General features: G+C 43.7%; 1 protein-coding gene across 1 annotated transcript; it reads left to right on the top strand.

Moving 5' to 3' along the window:
* Nucleotides 1–9,479: 9,479 nt before the first annotated feature.
* Nucleotides 9,480–12,303, top strand: LOC121549625 (musculin-like). The gene is made up of 2 exons (XM_041861405.2): nt 9,480–10,305; nt 11,851–12,303. Exons 1-2 carry the CDS (start codon nt 9,865–9,867, stop codon nt 11,926–11,928), a joined length of 519 nt encoding a protein of 172 aa, XP_041717339.2. The 5' UTR covers nt 9,480–9,864; the 3' UTR covers nt 11,929–12,303.
* The last annotated feature ends 3,449 nt before the right edge of the window (nt 12,304–15,752 follow it).

Below are 15,752 nucleotides of genomic sequence, written 5' to 3'. Positions count from 1 at the left end.
CATATAGCTATTCCCCATAGAGCTATTCCCCATAGAGCTATTCCCCATAGAGCTATTCCCCATAGAGCGAGCTATTCCCCATTGAGCTATTCCCCATAGAGCTATTCCCCATAGAGCTATTCCCATAGAGCTATTCCCCATAGAGCGAGCTATTCCCACATAGAGCGAGCTATTCCCATAGAGCTATTCCCCATAGAGCTATTCCCCATAGAGCGAGCTATTCCCCATTGAGCTATTCCCCATAGAGCTATTCCCCATAGAGCTATTCCCCATAGAGCTATTCCCCATTGAGCTATTCCCCATTGAGCTATTCCCCATAGAGCGAGCTATTCCCCATAGAGCTATTCCCCATAGAGAGAGCTATTCCCCATAGAGAGAGCTATTCCCCATTGAGCTATTCCCCATAGAGCTATTCCCCATAGAGCTATTCCCCATAGAGCGAGCTATTCCCCATAGAGCGAGCTATTCCCCATAGAGCGAGCTATTCCCCATAGAGCGAGCTATTCCCATAGAGAGAGCTATTCCCCATAGAGCGAGCTATTCCCCATAGAGCGAGCTATTCCCCATAGAGCGAGCTATTCCCATAGAGCGAGCAATTCCCCATAGAGCTATTCCCCATAGAGCCATTCCCGATAGAGATTTTCCCCATAGAGATATTCTCCATAGAGCTATTCCCCATTGAGCTATTCCCCATAGAGCGAGCTATTCCCCATAGAGCGAGCTATTCCCCATAGAGAGAGCTATTCCCCATAGAGCTATTCCCCATAGAGCTATTCCCCATAGAGCGAGCTATTCCCCATAGAGCGAGCTATTCCCCATTGAGCTATTCCCCATAGAGCTATTCCCCATAGAGCTATTCCCCATAGAGCTATTCCCCATAGAGCGAGCTATTCCCCATAGAGCGAGCTATTCCCATAGAGCGAGCTATTCCCCATAGAGCTATTCCCCATAGAGCTATTCCCCATTGAGCTATTCCCCATAGAGCGAGCTATTCCCCATAGAGCGAGCTATTCCCCATAGAGCGAGCTATTCCCCATAGAGCGAGCTATTCCCCATAGAGCGAGCTATTCCCCATAGAGCGAGCTATTCCCCATAGAGCGAGCTATTCCCCATAGAGCCATTCCCGATAGAGATTTTCCCCATAGAGAAATTCTCCATAGAGCTATTCCCCATTGAGCTATTCCCCATAGAGCGAGCTATTCCCCATAGAGAGAGCTATTCCCCATAGAGCTATTCCCCATAGAGCTATTCCCCATAGAGCTATTCCCCATAGAGCTATTCCCCATAGAGCGAGCTATTCCCCATTGAGCTATTCCCCATAGAGCTATTCCCCATAGAGCTATTCCCCATTGAGCTATTCCCCATAGAGCTATTCCCCATAGAGCTATTCCCCATAGAGCTATTCCCCATAGAGCGAGCTATTCCCCATATAGCTATTCCCCATAGAGCTATTCCCCATAGAGCTATTCCCCATAGAGTGAGCTATTCCCCATTGAGCTATTCCCCATAGAGCTATTCCCCATAGAGCTATTCCCCATAGAGCGATTCCCCATAGAGCGAGCTATTCCCCATAGAGCGAGCTATTCCCCATAGAGCGAGCTATTCCCCATAGAGCTATTCCCCATAGAGCTATTCCCCATAGAGCGAGCTATTCCCCATTGAGCTATTCCCCATAGAGCTATTCCCCATAGAGCTATTCCCCATAGAGCTATTCCCCATTGAGCTATTCCCCATTGAGCTATTCCCCATAGAGCGAGCTATTCCCCATAGAGTGAGCTATTCCCCATAGAGAGAGCTATTCCCCATAGAGAGAGCTATTCCCCATTGAGCTATTCCCCATAGAGCTATTCCCCATAGAGCTATTCCCCATAGAGCGAGCTATTCCCCATAGAGCGAGCTATTCCCCATAGAGTGAGCTATTCCCCATAGAGAGAGCTATTCCCCATAGAGAGAGCTATTCCCCATTGAGCTATTCCCCATAGAGCTATTCCCCATAGAGCTATTCCCCATAGAGCGAGCTATTCCCCATAGAGCGAGCTATTCCCCATAGAGCGAGCTATTCCCCATAGAGAGAGCTATTCCCCATAGAGCGAGCTATTCCCCATAGAGCGAGCTATTCCCCATAGAGCGAGCTATTCCCCATAGAGCGAGCAATTCCCCATAGAGCTATTCCCCATAGAGCCATTCCCGATAGAGATTTTCCCCATAGAGATATTCTCCATAGAGCTATTCCCCATTGAGCTATTCCCCATAGAGCGAGCTATTCCCCATAGAGCGAGCTATTCCCCATAGAGAGAGCTATTCCCCATAGAGCTATTCCCCATAGAGCTATTCCCCATAGAGCTATTCCCCATAGAGCGAGCTATTCCCCATTGAGCTATTCCCCATAGAGCTATTCCCCATAGAGCTATTCCCCATAGAGCTATTCCCCATAGAGCGAGCTATTCCCCATAGAGCGAGCTATTCCCATAGAGCGAGCTATTCCCCATAGAGCTATTCCCCATAGAGCTATTCCCCATTGAGCTATTCCCCATAGAGCGAGCTATTCCCCATAGAGCGAGCTATTCCCCATAGAGCGAGCTATTCCCCATAGAGCGAGCTATTCCCCATAGAGCGAGCTATTCCCCATAGAGCGAGCTATTCCCCATAGAGCTATTCCCCATAGAGCCATTCCCGATAGAGATTTTCCCCATAGAGATATTCTCCATAGAGCTATTCCCCATTGAGCTATTCCCCATAGAGCGAGCTATTCCCCATAGAGAGAGCTATTCCCCATAGAGCTATTCCCCATAGAGCTATTCCCCATAGAGCTATTCCCCATAGAGCTATTCCCCATAGAGTAGTGCCCTCTAAAAGAGAATAGGGGGACATTTGAAGACGCATCCCTTCTCTCTTATGGCCGTGCGTTTAGCTGTTGTCACACATCATTCGTTCCACCCTGCAGCTGTGAAACCACCTCGGTGACCATGGAAACCAAGAGTCGGTTGGTGGGAGGGAAAAACACAAAATGGCCACAGCTGATGTCATAGCCTGGGAATGGCACCTGTCTCCTCCATCTATCAGGCACACTACATCGAGTGGACTGGCCTGTGTCCCAAATGACACCCTATTCTGTTTACTACCCTACTGTCGATAGGGCTCTGGTGAAAGGTAGGGAATTTGAGACGCACAAAAGGGCTTCGATGGAGGTCACAACCTCTGAGAGACCATGTTGATGGACAAATGCTAAAATGTCCCCTTCAAGCCATGATTCCCATGGCCAAAACAATAAGCATGTAGTCATCCATTATCCTGATGGTTTGGGACCGTATTTGAGGGATTATTTAGAGTTTAAAAAAATTTTTTTGCTTGACTAAATAGAGTAACAAATGATAAATGCATTCCACATGGTTTCAGATAGCCTTATGACTTCGCTCTCTGACTGGAATGAATGTGTGCATCCCAAATGGGCCCTGGTCAAAGGTAGTGCACTATATAGGGAATACACTCTCAGAAAAAAAGGTGCTATCTAGACCCTAAAAGGGTTCTTCGGCTGTCCCCCTATAGGCTAACTCTTTCTATAATCCTTTTTGGTTCCGGGTAGAACCCTTTCCACAGAGGGTTCTACATGGAACCCAAAAGGGTTCTACCTAGAACCAGAAAGGGTTCTACCCGGAATCAAAAATGCTTCTCCTAGGGGGACAGCCAAATAACCCCTTTGGAACCATTTTTTCCTAAGAGTGTATGGTGCCAGTTGGGACAGAGACAAAGTTGTGCTTGGGCTGAAATATGCTCCTTGTAGCCAATACCTTTTCAAGCTATTTTGAAAAATATGACAGTGAACCAGATGATACATAAATCCTATTATAAAAGATGAAATCCCAGCTTGCACTTCTCTGGTTGAGTCAGTGTGTTGAATCCCTGACCCGGTGGATGGATGGTCCTGGTGGAAAACGGGGTGGCAGACGGACGGTCTACCAAGGACAGAGGAAGTCAATATCTCACCATGATATACAGACATAGGGTCAGATGTTTTTTATTCCCAAAAAACGTTAACCTATTCATGTTTCACTATGTATAGCAGGGATGGGCAACTCCAGTCCTCGGGGGCCTGATTAGTGTCACAGTCTTGCCCCAGCCCCAGCTAACAAACCTGACTCCAATAATCAACTAACTAACCGAGTGGCGCAGTGGTCTAAGGCACTGCATCGCAGTGCTAGCTGTGCCACTAGAGATCCTGGTTCGAATCCAGGCTCTGTCGTAGCCGGCCGTGACCGGGAGACCCATGGGGCGGCGCACAATTGGCCCAGCGTCGTCCAGGGTAGGGGAGGGAATGGCCGGCAGGGATGTAGCTCAGTTGGTAGAGCATGGCGTTTGCAACGCCAGGGTTGTGGGTTCGATTCCCATGGGGGTCCAGTATGAAAAAAAAAATATATATATATAATAATAATGTATGCAATCACTAACTGTAAGTCGCTCTGGATAAGAGCGTCTGCCAAATGACGTAAATGTAATCATGATCTTCAGTTTAGAATGCAATATGTAACTTTTTGAAGTAGTAGATCTGGTCTATGTGCCCTAATTTCTATGCTCCCCTTTCTTTGCATCTTCTAATTTAGGTTTTGTACTCCAGCTTCAAACAGCTAAAAATACAATATCTTTGGTTATTGAAAATATATATATTTCACAGCGGTTTAGATGGTACAATGATTTTTGCTTGTTTTGCCACATGAACTGAAATTAGGCTCTAAGAATTTTAGCAACCAGGAAACGGCAGAGCGATTTCTGCTCATTGCACCTTTTTAAATCAGCTGTGTTTGCTAGGGATGAGGAAAAAGGGTGATACTATACCGGCCCCCCGAGTACTGGAATTGCCCATCCCTGAGCTGGATGTAGAGCATTATGATACAGAATCACAACGTGACGTACAGACATAGGGTCAGGTTTAGCAGTCGCTAAGTGAACAACCCTTATTCACTTGTCACTATGTTTAGCTAGATGCATAGCGGTATGATAGAGAATTACAGCAACACTTATTCACTTGTCACTATGTTTAGCTAGATGCATAGCGGTATGATAGAGAATTACAGCAACCCCTATTCACTTGTCACTATGTTTAGCTAGATGCATAGCGGTATGATAGAGAATTACAGTTAATAACACCTCTATTCAGGATTTAGATTGGAGCTATTGTGAAGGGAAGGGAATTGAACACTCTACATTCAACTCAGCCATCAGGTCCAGAATAGGAGGAAGCGTCAGAGAGTAGGATCAATTCCTCCCTGTCCATGTCTAATCTTATTAATCTAATTAAGCCTAATCTTATTCTTTACAATCTAAAAGGCAAAACCGATCCTAGATCAGGCTTTATGAACACGGGCCCAGAATCAGGAACGTGTGATGTTAATGTTCAAGGGTGAGCTGGACAAACGATATTCCCGAAGGTCCCTGCTGATGGGAAGTTTTCATGTGGAAAACGGTCCCTGCTGATGGGAAGTTTTCATGTGGAAAACGGTCAGAGAATAAGTAGGGTTAACGGAAGCATGGGAATGGTCCTGGATTAAGGAACATTCCTGACCAATGAGAGAGAGGGAAATGTGAGAAATACAAAGTGGAGGGAGAGAGAAGGCAGGAAACGTATGCCCTCTCATTGATGCCATGAATGAATATGTGTGGTGACCTTGGAGACAAAAGGACAACATGACTGTATATAGGCCTAAAGGTCAGGAATAGGGTTGACAATATTATTTTGGGGGGGGCTACCGGAATTTTACAAACTCTAAAACAAATGTTTACACTAACACTGTGTTGCTCTGTGAAGTTCCTAAGTTCCCAATGGAACGCTCTGTCTCAAGAGGCAATTCACTGGTACATTGGAGAAAATAAAGGAACTGACAGCAACCACTCACATAGGCTTAATGAATGAATGGTGTGTCTATTAATTCATCCGACTGTATTTTAACCTATACAAGTACAGATAAATTAGATCCAGATACAGTGGGGAAAAAAAGTATTTAGTCAGCCACCAATTGTGCAAGTTCTCCCACTTAGAAAGATGAGAGAGGCCTGTAATTTTCATCATAGGTACACGTCAACTATGACAGACAAATTGAGAAAGAAAAATCCAGAAAATCACATTGTAGGTTTTTTAATGAATTTATTTGCAAATTATGGTGGAAAATAAGTATTTGGTCACCTACAAACAAGCAAGATCTCTGGCTCTCACAGACCTGTAACTTCTTCTTTAAGAGGCTCCTCTGTCCTCCACTCGTTACCTGTATTAATGGCACCTGTTTGAACTTGTTATCAGTATAAAAGACACCTGTCCACAACCTCAAACAGCCACACTCCAAACTCCACTATGGCCAAGACCAAAGAGCTGTCAAAGGACACCAGAAACAAAATTGTAGACCTGCACCAGGCTGGGAAGACTGAATCTGCAATCAGTAAGCAACTTGGTTTGAAGAAATCAACTGTGGGAGCAATTGTTAGGAAATGGAAGACATACAAGACCACTGATAATCTCCCTCGATCTGGGGCTCCACGCAAGATCTCACCCCGTGGGGTCAAAATGATCACAAGAACGCCGCCAGGGACTCAAATCCTGCAGTGCCAGACGTGTCCCCCTGCTTAAGCCAGTACATGTCCAGGCCCGTCTGAAGTTTGCTAGAGTGCATTTGGATGATCCAGAAGAGGATTGGGAGCATGTCATATGGTCAGATGAAACCAAAATATAACTTTTTGGTAAAAACTAAACTCGTCGTGTTTGGAGGACAAAGAATGCTGAGTTGCATCCAAAGAACACCATACCTACTGTGAAACATGGGGGTGGAAACATCATGCTTTGGGGCTGTTTTTCTGCAAAGGGACCAGGACGACTGATCCGTGTAAGGGAAAGAATGAATGGGGCCATGTATCATGAGATTTTGAGTGAAAACCTCCTTCCATCTGCAAGGGCATTGAAGATGAAACGTGGCTGGGTCTTTCAGCATGACAATGATCCCAAACACACCGCCCGGGCAACGAAGGAGTGGCTTCGTAAGAAGCATTTCACGGTCCTGGAGTGGCCTAGCCAGTCTCCAGATCTCAACCCCATAGAAAATCTTTGGAGGGAGTTGAAAGTCCGTGTTGCCCAGCGACAGCCCCAAAACATCACTGCTCTAGAGGAGATCTGCATGGAGGAATGGGCCAAAATACCAGCAACAGTGTGTGAAAACCTTGTGAAGACTTACAGAAAACGTTTGACCTGTGTCATTGCCAACAAAGGGTATATAACAAAGTATTGAGAAACTTTTGTTATTGACCAAATACTTATTTTCCACCATAATTTGCTAATAAATTCATTAAAAATCCTACAATGTGATTTTCTGGATTTTCTTTTCTCATTTTGTTTGTCATAGTTGACGTGTACATATGATGAAAATTACAGGCCTCTCTCATCTTTTTAAGTGGGAGAACTTGCACAATTGGTGGCTGACTAAATACTTTTTTTCCCCACTGTACAACAATGCTAATTTTCTTGAAGCAAATAACAAGTAAAAAACACGCAGGCAAAAGGTGCTTCAGTATAGTCCTAATACTACGTCCCAAATCATACCCTATTCCCTACTTAGTGCACTACTTTTGTCCAAGGCCCATAGAGATCAAGCTAAGTGGTCAAAAGTAGTGCACTGTGTAGGCAGTACGGTGCCATTTTGGAAGTGGGACGCACCTCTGGTGTGAATTAGACATTCTCCATTCAGCTGTCTGGATGCTGTGGAGAGCGGTGGTGTACAGTAGCTGTCTGGATGCTATGGAGAGCAGTGGTGTACAGTAGCTCCCCTCCCTCCCTCCCTCCCTCCCTCCCTCCCTCCCTCCCTCCCTCACTCCCTCCCTCCCTCCCTCCCTCCCTCCCTCCCTCCATCCATCCCTTTCTCTTTCTAGTGAACTTGGCATGACCCCACCACCAGAACGGAGCATGGATCTCAGCTGCGCCGTTAGATAATCGCTGGCCCAAAGTTACTGTTGTAATAAAAATCACAATTTCACCCTAACCACGGGGAATGACTAGGCCTACTCATAGCTGTCAGATGTACTGGGAATATTCCTTAGAACATGGAGGAGTATTCTGACTGTGCTGCCGTGGCAATAGGTTATCTCCGCTAAACTTGGGAGAGGAATTGTATTTTTTTTAAATCTGAGTCCAGATAAGTAGTTAGGGGCAACTTCAGCCTCGACCTGAAAGGTGGGGTTGAGGAAGGGTTGCGCTGCTTAGGAAGGGAAACAAGGATAGGAAGCATCCCAAAATGTCCCCCCATAGGGCTCTGGTGAAAAATAGTGCACTATATAGGGAATAAGGTGCCATTTGGGACGCAACCCAATGCTGCATCCCCATCCCCTGAGAAAGTGGAGGGTCCCCCCCACCCCCCAACGCCACGCCCCTGTCATGCCAGCGCTCCAGATGTCATGGGAAACGCTGACAGCTGTGACCGAAGCATGTGGGCAGCGTGTGAAAGGACACTACATCTGCAGAAACCCTATCCCTCTGTGAAAACGCACACAGGATTAGCCACTTTTGATAAGGTCTTCGGACATTTCAATTCACCAAAAGGGAACAGGATGTGTGAGAGAGGCACACTCGACCCAGTGGATCGTGCTGTAGACTGCCATGTAGCTAGCATGAGGAGGAGAGGATGACAAAACTTTTTCTGTGAATGAAGTAGTCTGCTGTAAAAATAAAATGACTGTTTACAAGACAATGCGATAGCTGATTTAATAATAATAATGTGCCATTTAGCAGACGCTTTTATCCAAAGCGACTTACAGTCATGCGTGCATACATTTTTGTGTATGGGTGGTCCCGGGGATCGAACCCACTACCTTTTTATTTATATATTTTTTTTATTTCACCTTTATTTAACCAGGTAAGCCAGTTGAGAACAAGTTCTCATTTACAACTGCGACCTGGCCAAGATAAAGCAAAGCAGTGCGATAAAAACAACAACACAGAGTCACATATGGGGTAAACCTTGGCGTTACAAGCGCCGTGCTCTACCAGCTGAGCTACAGAGGACCACATGATTTACATGGGTGAATGAAGTAGTCTGCTGTAAAATAAGAGACAATAAGATAGCTGATTTACATGGGTGCGTCGCCTGGTCAAAAGTATTTCACTATATAGGGAATAGGGTGCCTTTTGGGACACTAAAATGGTACAGTAGGTTTTCGCTTTGCCCCTGACCCAGTAGATAAAAATCAACCTCTAATGTAACCTTATCATTACACTACAGTGCAGTAGGTTACAGTGTGTCCTTAGATCAGGGGTTTCCCAAACTCGGTCCTGGTCATACATTGTTTATCGATGACTAATAAGTATCAAAGAAGTAACTAGTCATCCCCACAGTATGCTGGATGAGAGGTCCCTCTGGTTTGGCGAGAGAGCGAGAGAGGGGGGGGGGCTTTTCCTGAAAACACTGTCGCCCTGCTAATTCCAGGACACTTAAATTAGCCGGGTGAGAGAGCGGGCAGGTTTCAGTTTTACAGAGACTTGCTATAGAGAAGGTAAGAGAATACACACTTAGTTCTGAACTAAACTTTAGATCTACTGGCATGGAACAATGGCTATATTCCTAAACTAGGAATGACATACTGAAATCTGAGTATGAGATGGATCAACTATAGGGACTTTTTTAAATATGTTTTATTTTATTTTAATTTTGGTTGAAGAAGCAGCCTTCACACTCCTGGAGCAGAAGAAGTGGAACATCTATTTCTAAACCACCTATACACAGGCACAGCATCAAAGTAGAGAGTCTATTGTTGAGGTAGTTCAATCAGTTATAGCTCACCTGTACCTCTCCAGTGACTCCTCTGTCCCGCTACAGGGCACAGGTGAAACTGACAGACATGTCCACCGGCTCAGTAAGCGATGGAGAGGACATTGAGACGCGTCACAAACGGACAGATGCACCGTTCGACAGCGGCAAAACCAAACGGAACATTGCACAGAGCCACTACACTTCCGCCGAGTACTCAGACAACGAGTTCGGTAACGATGGCAGTTATGAAGTCAAGACCAAGCGAGCGCGCGTCACTGCTGCCGGAGGAAAACAACTTGTGAAGGGGCGGCAGACGCAAAGGAATGCTGCAAACGCCAGAGAGAGGGCGAGGATGAGGGTGCTGAGCAAAGCGTTTACCAGACTGAAAACGAGCTTGCCGTGGGTACCGGCCGATACCAAGCTGTCCAAACTGGACACGCTGCGTCTAGCATCCAGTTATATTTCACACCTCCGACAGCTATTACAAGACAACGTCTTCGAGAGCAGCTTCGTACACCCTGTCAACCTGGTATGAAGCATTATATTATTAAACTTGACCCTGTAAACTTGACCCTGTAAACTTCGGTATGAAAGACACACATTTACATTTTTACATTCACATTTTGGTCATTTAGCAGACGCTCTTATCCAGAGCGACTAATTCAATTGTGTGTAGAAAAATGTGCAGTGTAAAGTGTGTAGAAAAATGCAACAAACAAATGATGTAGCTATGCATGTTTTTCAACTTTTGCAAGTTGCATCCATTGCCTTTTGATTATGCTGTGAAACGGTGTGGTGAGAGTCAGACCATTTATGACCCATAATGACAATGTGGAATTATGTTTTCAGAAATGTTTACAATTTAATTAAAATTGGAAAAGCTGAAATGTCTTGAGTCAATAAGTATTCATTACACCCAGTCACTTCAAAGATACAGGTGTCCTTCCTAACTCAATTTCAGGAGAGGAAGGACACCGCTCATGGACGTCACCATGAGGCCAGTGGTGACTTTAAAACATTGAAGATGGATCAACAACATTGTATTTACTCAACAATACTATCCTAAATGACAGAGTGAAAATAAGGAAACTTGTACAGAATAAAAATATTCCAAAACATCCATCCTGTTTGCAATAAGGCACTAAAGTAATACTGCAAAAAAATTGGCATAGAAAGTAACTTCATGTCCTGAATACAAAGCATTATGCTTGGGGCAAATCCAACACATCACTGAATACCACTCTTCAAATTTTCAAGCATGGTGGTGGCTGCATCATGTTATGGGTATGCTTGTCATCGGCAAGGACTAGGGAGTTTTTTAGGATAAAAAATAAATGGAATAGAGCTAAGCACAGGCAAAAATCTAGAGCAAAACCTAGTTCAGTCTGCTTTCCAACAGACACTGGGAGACAAATTCACCTAAAACACAAGGCCAAATCTACACTGGAGTTGCTTACCAAGACAACATGGGATGTTCCTAAGTGGCTTAGTCACAGTTTTGACTTAAATCGGCTTGAAAATCTATGGCAAGACTTGAAAATGGCTGTCTAGCAATGATCAACAACCAACTTGACAGAGCATGAAGATTTTAAAAAAGAATAATGTGCTAATATTGTACAATCCAGGTGTGCAAAGCTCTTAGAGACTTACCCAGAAAGACTCACAGCTGTAATCACTGCCAAAGGTGATTCTAACATCTATTGACTCAGAGGTGTGTATACTTATGTAAATAAGATATTTCTGTTTTTCATTTTCAATAAAGTTGCTAACATTTCTAAAAACATGCTTTCACTTTGTCATTATGGGGTATTGTGTGTATATTAGTGGGGGAGGGGGAAGTATTTATTCCATTTTTAATTCAGGCTATAATACAACAAAATGTTGAATAAGTAAATGGGTATGAATACTTTTTAGCAGGCACTTTAGGCTAAGATACCATAATAACATGCCTATAAATAAAATAACATAATTAATAAATAACGTATGATCCCTATTCCTGCTGCTTTTTTTTTTTTGCTATATGTATTCACATATCCTGTGTATTTATTACATCTATCTCTCCGTCTGTCCACAGACTTGGCCATTTGTTGTAGGTAGATCAGAGGACAACAAGGACATCTCTACAGACAGACTCTGTGGCGCTACATCATAGGACAGGAGGGACTGTCTCTCTGCTGGGACTGTCTCTCTGCTGGGACTGTCTCTCTGCTGGGACTGTCTCTCTGCTGGGACTGTCTCTCTGCTGGGAGTGTCTTCTTCTACCACTACAGTACTGCACTATATAGGGAATAGGGTGGATGCCATTTGGGACAAATTCCAAGTATTTTTTTTGTCCTATGTCTAATAATATTAGGCTATTCCATATCGGTGATTTCTTTATGGACTTTTATGGATCATTTTATTGTCTTAGATTGGCAGGTTGATGTTGCTTTCATATCCAGTCCAGACAGTGATGAGGAAACAGGACAGTGGAAAAATAAGACTAACAGCATTGATCTCTCTCTCTCTCTCTCTCTCTCTCTCTCTCTCTCTCTCTCTCTCTCTCTCTCTCTCTCTCTCTCTCTCTCTCTCTCTCTCTCTCTCTCTCTCTCTCTCTCTCTCTCTCCCTCTCTCTCTCTCTCTCTCTCTCTCTCTCTCTCTCTCTCTCTCTCTCTCTCTCTCTCTCTCTCTCTCTCTCTCTCTCTCTCTCTCTCTCTCTCTCTCTCTCTCTCTCTCTCTCTCTCTCTCTCTCTCTCTCTCTCTCTCTCTCAACTGAAAACAACAGTGACAACAATAACAATAGTAGATGTAATACTAATTAATATGTAAAACAAATAAATAAACATTAAAATGGCTGGTGCTCTACACTGAGTGTACAAAACATGAAGAACATATTCCTAATATTGAGTTGCACCCCCCCTTTTGCCCTCAGAACAGCCTCAATTAGTCGGAGCATGGACTCTACAAGGTGTCGAAAGCATTCCACAGGGATGCTGGCCCATGTTGACGCCAATGCTTCCCACAGTTGTGTCAAGTTGGCTGGATGTCCTTTGGGTGGTGGACCAATCTTGATACACATGGGAAACTGTTGAGTGTGAAAAACCCAGCAGCGATGAAGTTCTTGAAACACTCAAACCCGGTGCACCTGGCACCTACTACTTTACCCCGTTCAAAGTACTTCAATATTTTGTCTTGCCCATTCACCCTCTGAATGGCACACATACAAAATCCATGTCTCAATTGTCTCAAGCCTTACAAATCCTTATTTAACCTGTCTCCTCCCCTTCATCTACAACTGATTGAAGTGGATTTAACAAGTGACATCAATAAGGGATCACAGCATTCACCTGGATTCACCTGGTCAGTCTATGTCATGGAAAGAGCACTCAGAGTATATTGTCTATGATTTATAATCCATGGAGAGAATAGTACATGATGTTTCCTCCCTTAACTTGTGACCAGCTGGGTCATACTGTGCTGCCAACTCTATCACATCACATCAGACCTTTCTCCCAAAACTATACAAAGTTGATCTTTGTTTGATTGTTTTGTGAATGTATAACTTTTCATTTTGAATTTAGGGAAGAAGGAGTCTCTAATTAATATATGGGGCAGGTGATTAGAAAGTGTTGTTCATTTTGAGCCTGTCCTCTCTTGCTAACCACGCTACGATCACTATTTTCGGTATTTGGTTAAGGTTTTTCTTTTGTTTGGGGTCTTTTACACGGGTTAAGTATTCAGCTAAAGTGAAGTCTCTTTCAAATGTTCGACAGCGTTCCATCTTTTCTCTGACCTTCGACCTCACTCCGCCAATAGTTGATGTATCTGTTCTCATTATTCACCTGTAGCTGTTTACATTTTGCCCTTGGAGCCAGATCACTTGTGTTCATTTCAATCTTGTGTTTCTGGGCCAGTTTTGTTAAGGGGTCACAACTCTCTGGGTGGAGATTGTTGTCCATAAATGCTCTTTGTTTTGTACGACCGTTCATTTGATTGGGCTACGGGCACCCAGAATTTGCCTGCCCTTTTTATCAGTGGGCAGTAGAAGAGGTAGTATTGCTAGTTCTGCCCTGCATGCGTGGTTAGTGGAATTTCTGTGTACATGTAGGATGTTTTTGCTAAATTCAAGGGGCAGTTTTTCTGTGGGTGTTTTGTATCATGATGTGTATTTTGACTGTAATAGTGAGCCCCATATTTCATACAGGAGGATTGGTTGGATTATGCAGTCAAATATTTGTAGCCAGATGTTGATAGGAGGGTTAAATGTGTCTATTGTTTTTATTTATTGAGTAGTATGCTCTCCTTGCTTTCTCTGACAGTGTTTTGATAGCAGTGTCAAACCGCGCTGATGTTAAGACTGAGGTAGGTGTAATTAGTGGTGTGGTCAAGTTTGGACTCTCCCAGGGTGAACTGGTATTTATTTCCTTGAAACCTGTTCTGTTGGAGGCATCTAACACTGACAGGTTATGATGTAACCCCCGTTCTGTTGGAGGCATCTAACACTGACAGGTTATGATGTAACCCACGTTCTGTTGGAGGCATCTAACACTGACAGGTTATGATGTAACCCCCGTTCTGTTGGAGGCATCTAACACTGACAGGTTATGATGTAACCCCCGTTCTGTTCGAGCTGTAGATCGCTACAACTGTTTTGCAAATTCATCAATATAGATATTAAACCATGTCAGGCTCAGATTGGTGACCCCTTGCCCATGTGTGAATTTTTTTTTACACATTTATTTTAATTGTACATTGATTTAATAACTTTATAGGTTCTCCCTCTAATTCCACTTTGTGTGCGTTTGAGAAAGAGTCCTTTATGCCAGATGGAATCCAAAGCTTTTTGGAAGTCAATAAAGCAGGCCTATATTTGACCCTTGGTGGATTGATAAGGGTGTAGATGTGGTCAGATGTTATTTGTTTCGGTAGGAAGCCAATTTGTCATGCACTTAAAACACTGTTTTCATTGACATGCACTTAAAACACTGTTTTCATTGACATGCACTTAAAACACTGTTTTCATTGACATGCACTTAAAACACTGTTTTCATTGACATGCACTTAAAACACTGTTTTCATTGACATGCACTTAAAACACTGTTTTCATTGACATGCACTTAAAACACTGTATTCTAGTATTTATTATACTGCGGAAACCTCCCCTAGATTGCTGGTCATGCAGTTACTGCAATAAGTATTAGGGTCATATTTGTCTTCACTTTTGAATATGGTTCTTTATTCCATATTTCTGGAAAGTATCCAACATTCAACACCTCGCTCTCGCTCTTCTCTCTCTCTCCTCTCTGTCTCTCTGTCTCTCTCTCTCCAGAGTAGGCTATTCGCTTTGAACTCTATTTCTAGTTTTAATGCACTGAGGAGAGTCTTTGTGAGCATGTTCATCATCTTATAATAAATCTGCTGATAAGAGTCCGGAATGGCCACCTTCTTCAAAGCGACAGAGGGGACACTCTTAAAGCAACATATGAGAAAGGTCTATTTGGAAGAGGAAACAGCTGTTTTTATATGGTTGTTTCATTGTTATGCAGCGTCTGTTCTGTTAGTGGTCCAAGCACAGTCCTCTGTGTGTTGTTATTTTAAACCATGCCGTAAATAGTACCGAACAATAATGCTTTACACTAGATGCAGTTTTGTGTTTTATTTCCATTCATGTGGAGAACAGAGAATAAGGAACTATATCATACAGTTACAGATTGTTGATGTCCAATGCCATACAGACTCCCAAGAGATATTGCAATATCCAGTGTCCAATAGATATACAGCGGGTGGGGTTGGCACTTTCCCAGTGTCAGTTCGCCTGTGTGAAAGAGTTAAAGTCTTCCAATCTGAGTTATATTTGTTTCACGTCATAAAAGTACCTTTATGCTGTCACAGTACTTCTGTGCATTCAACCGTTCTGCAATCAATTATATCCTCCCAAAGCCTTTTAGACGCAGCCCAGTTTTACGGACTACGACAGAGGGCACTCTCTATCAAAGA

This window comes from Coregonus clupeaformis, unplaced genomic scaffold, assembly GCF_020615455.1.
Source record: "Coregonus clupeaformis isolate EN_2021a unplaced genomic scaffold, ASM2061545v1 scaf0924, whole genome shotgun sequence".
Classification (NCBI taxonomy): domain Eukaryota; kingdom Metazoa; phylum Chordata; class Actinopteri; order Salmoniformes; family Salmonidae; genus Coregonus; species Coregonus clupeaformis.
Note: the sequence above shows the minus strand (reverse complement) of the source record. Positions and strands in the feature narration are given on the sequence as shown.

Bases quoted from the DNA above. Each gene is read 5' to 3' on its own strand.
- LOC121549625 (XM_041861405.2), top strand. From the start codon at position 9,865: ATGTCCACCGGCTCAGTAAGCGATGGAGAGGACATTGAGACGCGTCAC. The intron at 10,306-11,850 runs GTATGAAGCATT...GTCTGTCCACAG, and splicing joins TCGTACACCCTGTCAACCTG to ACTTGGCCATTTGTTGTAGG.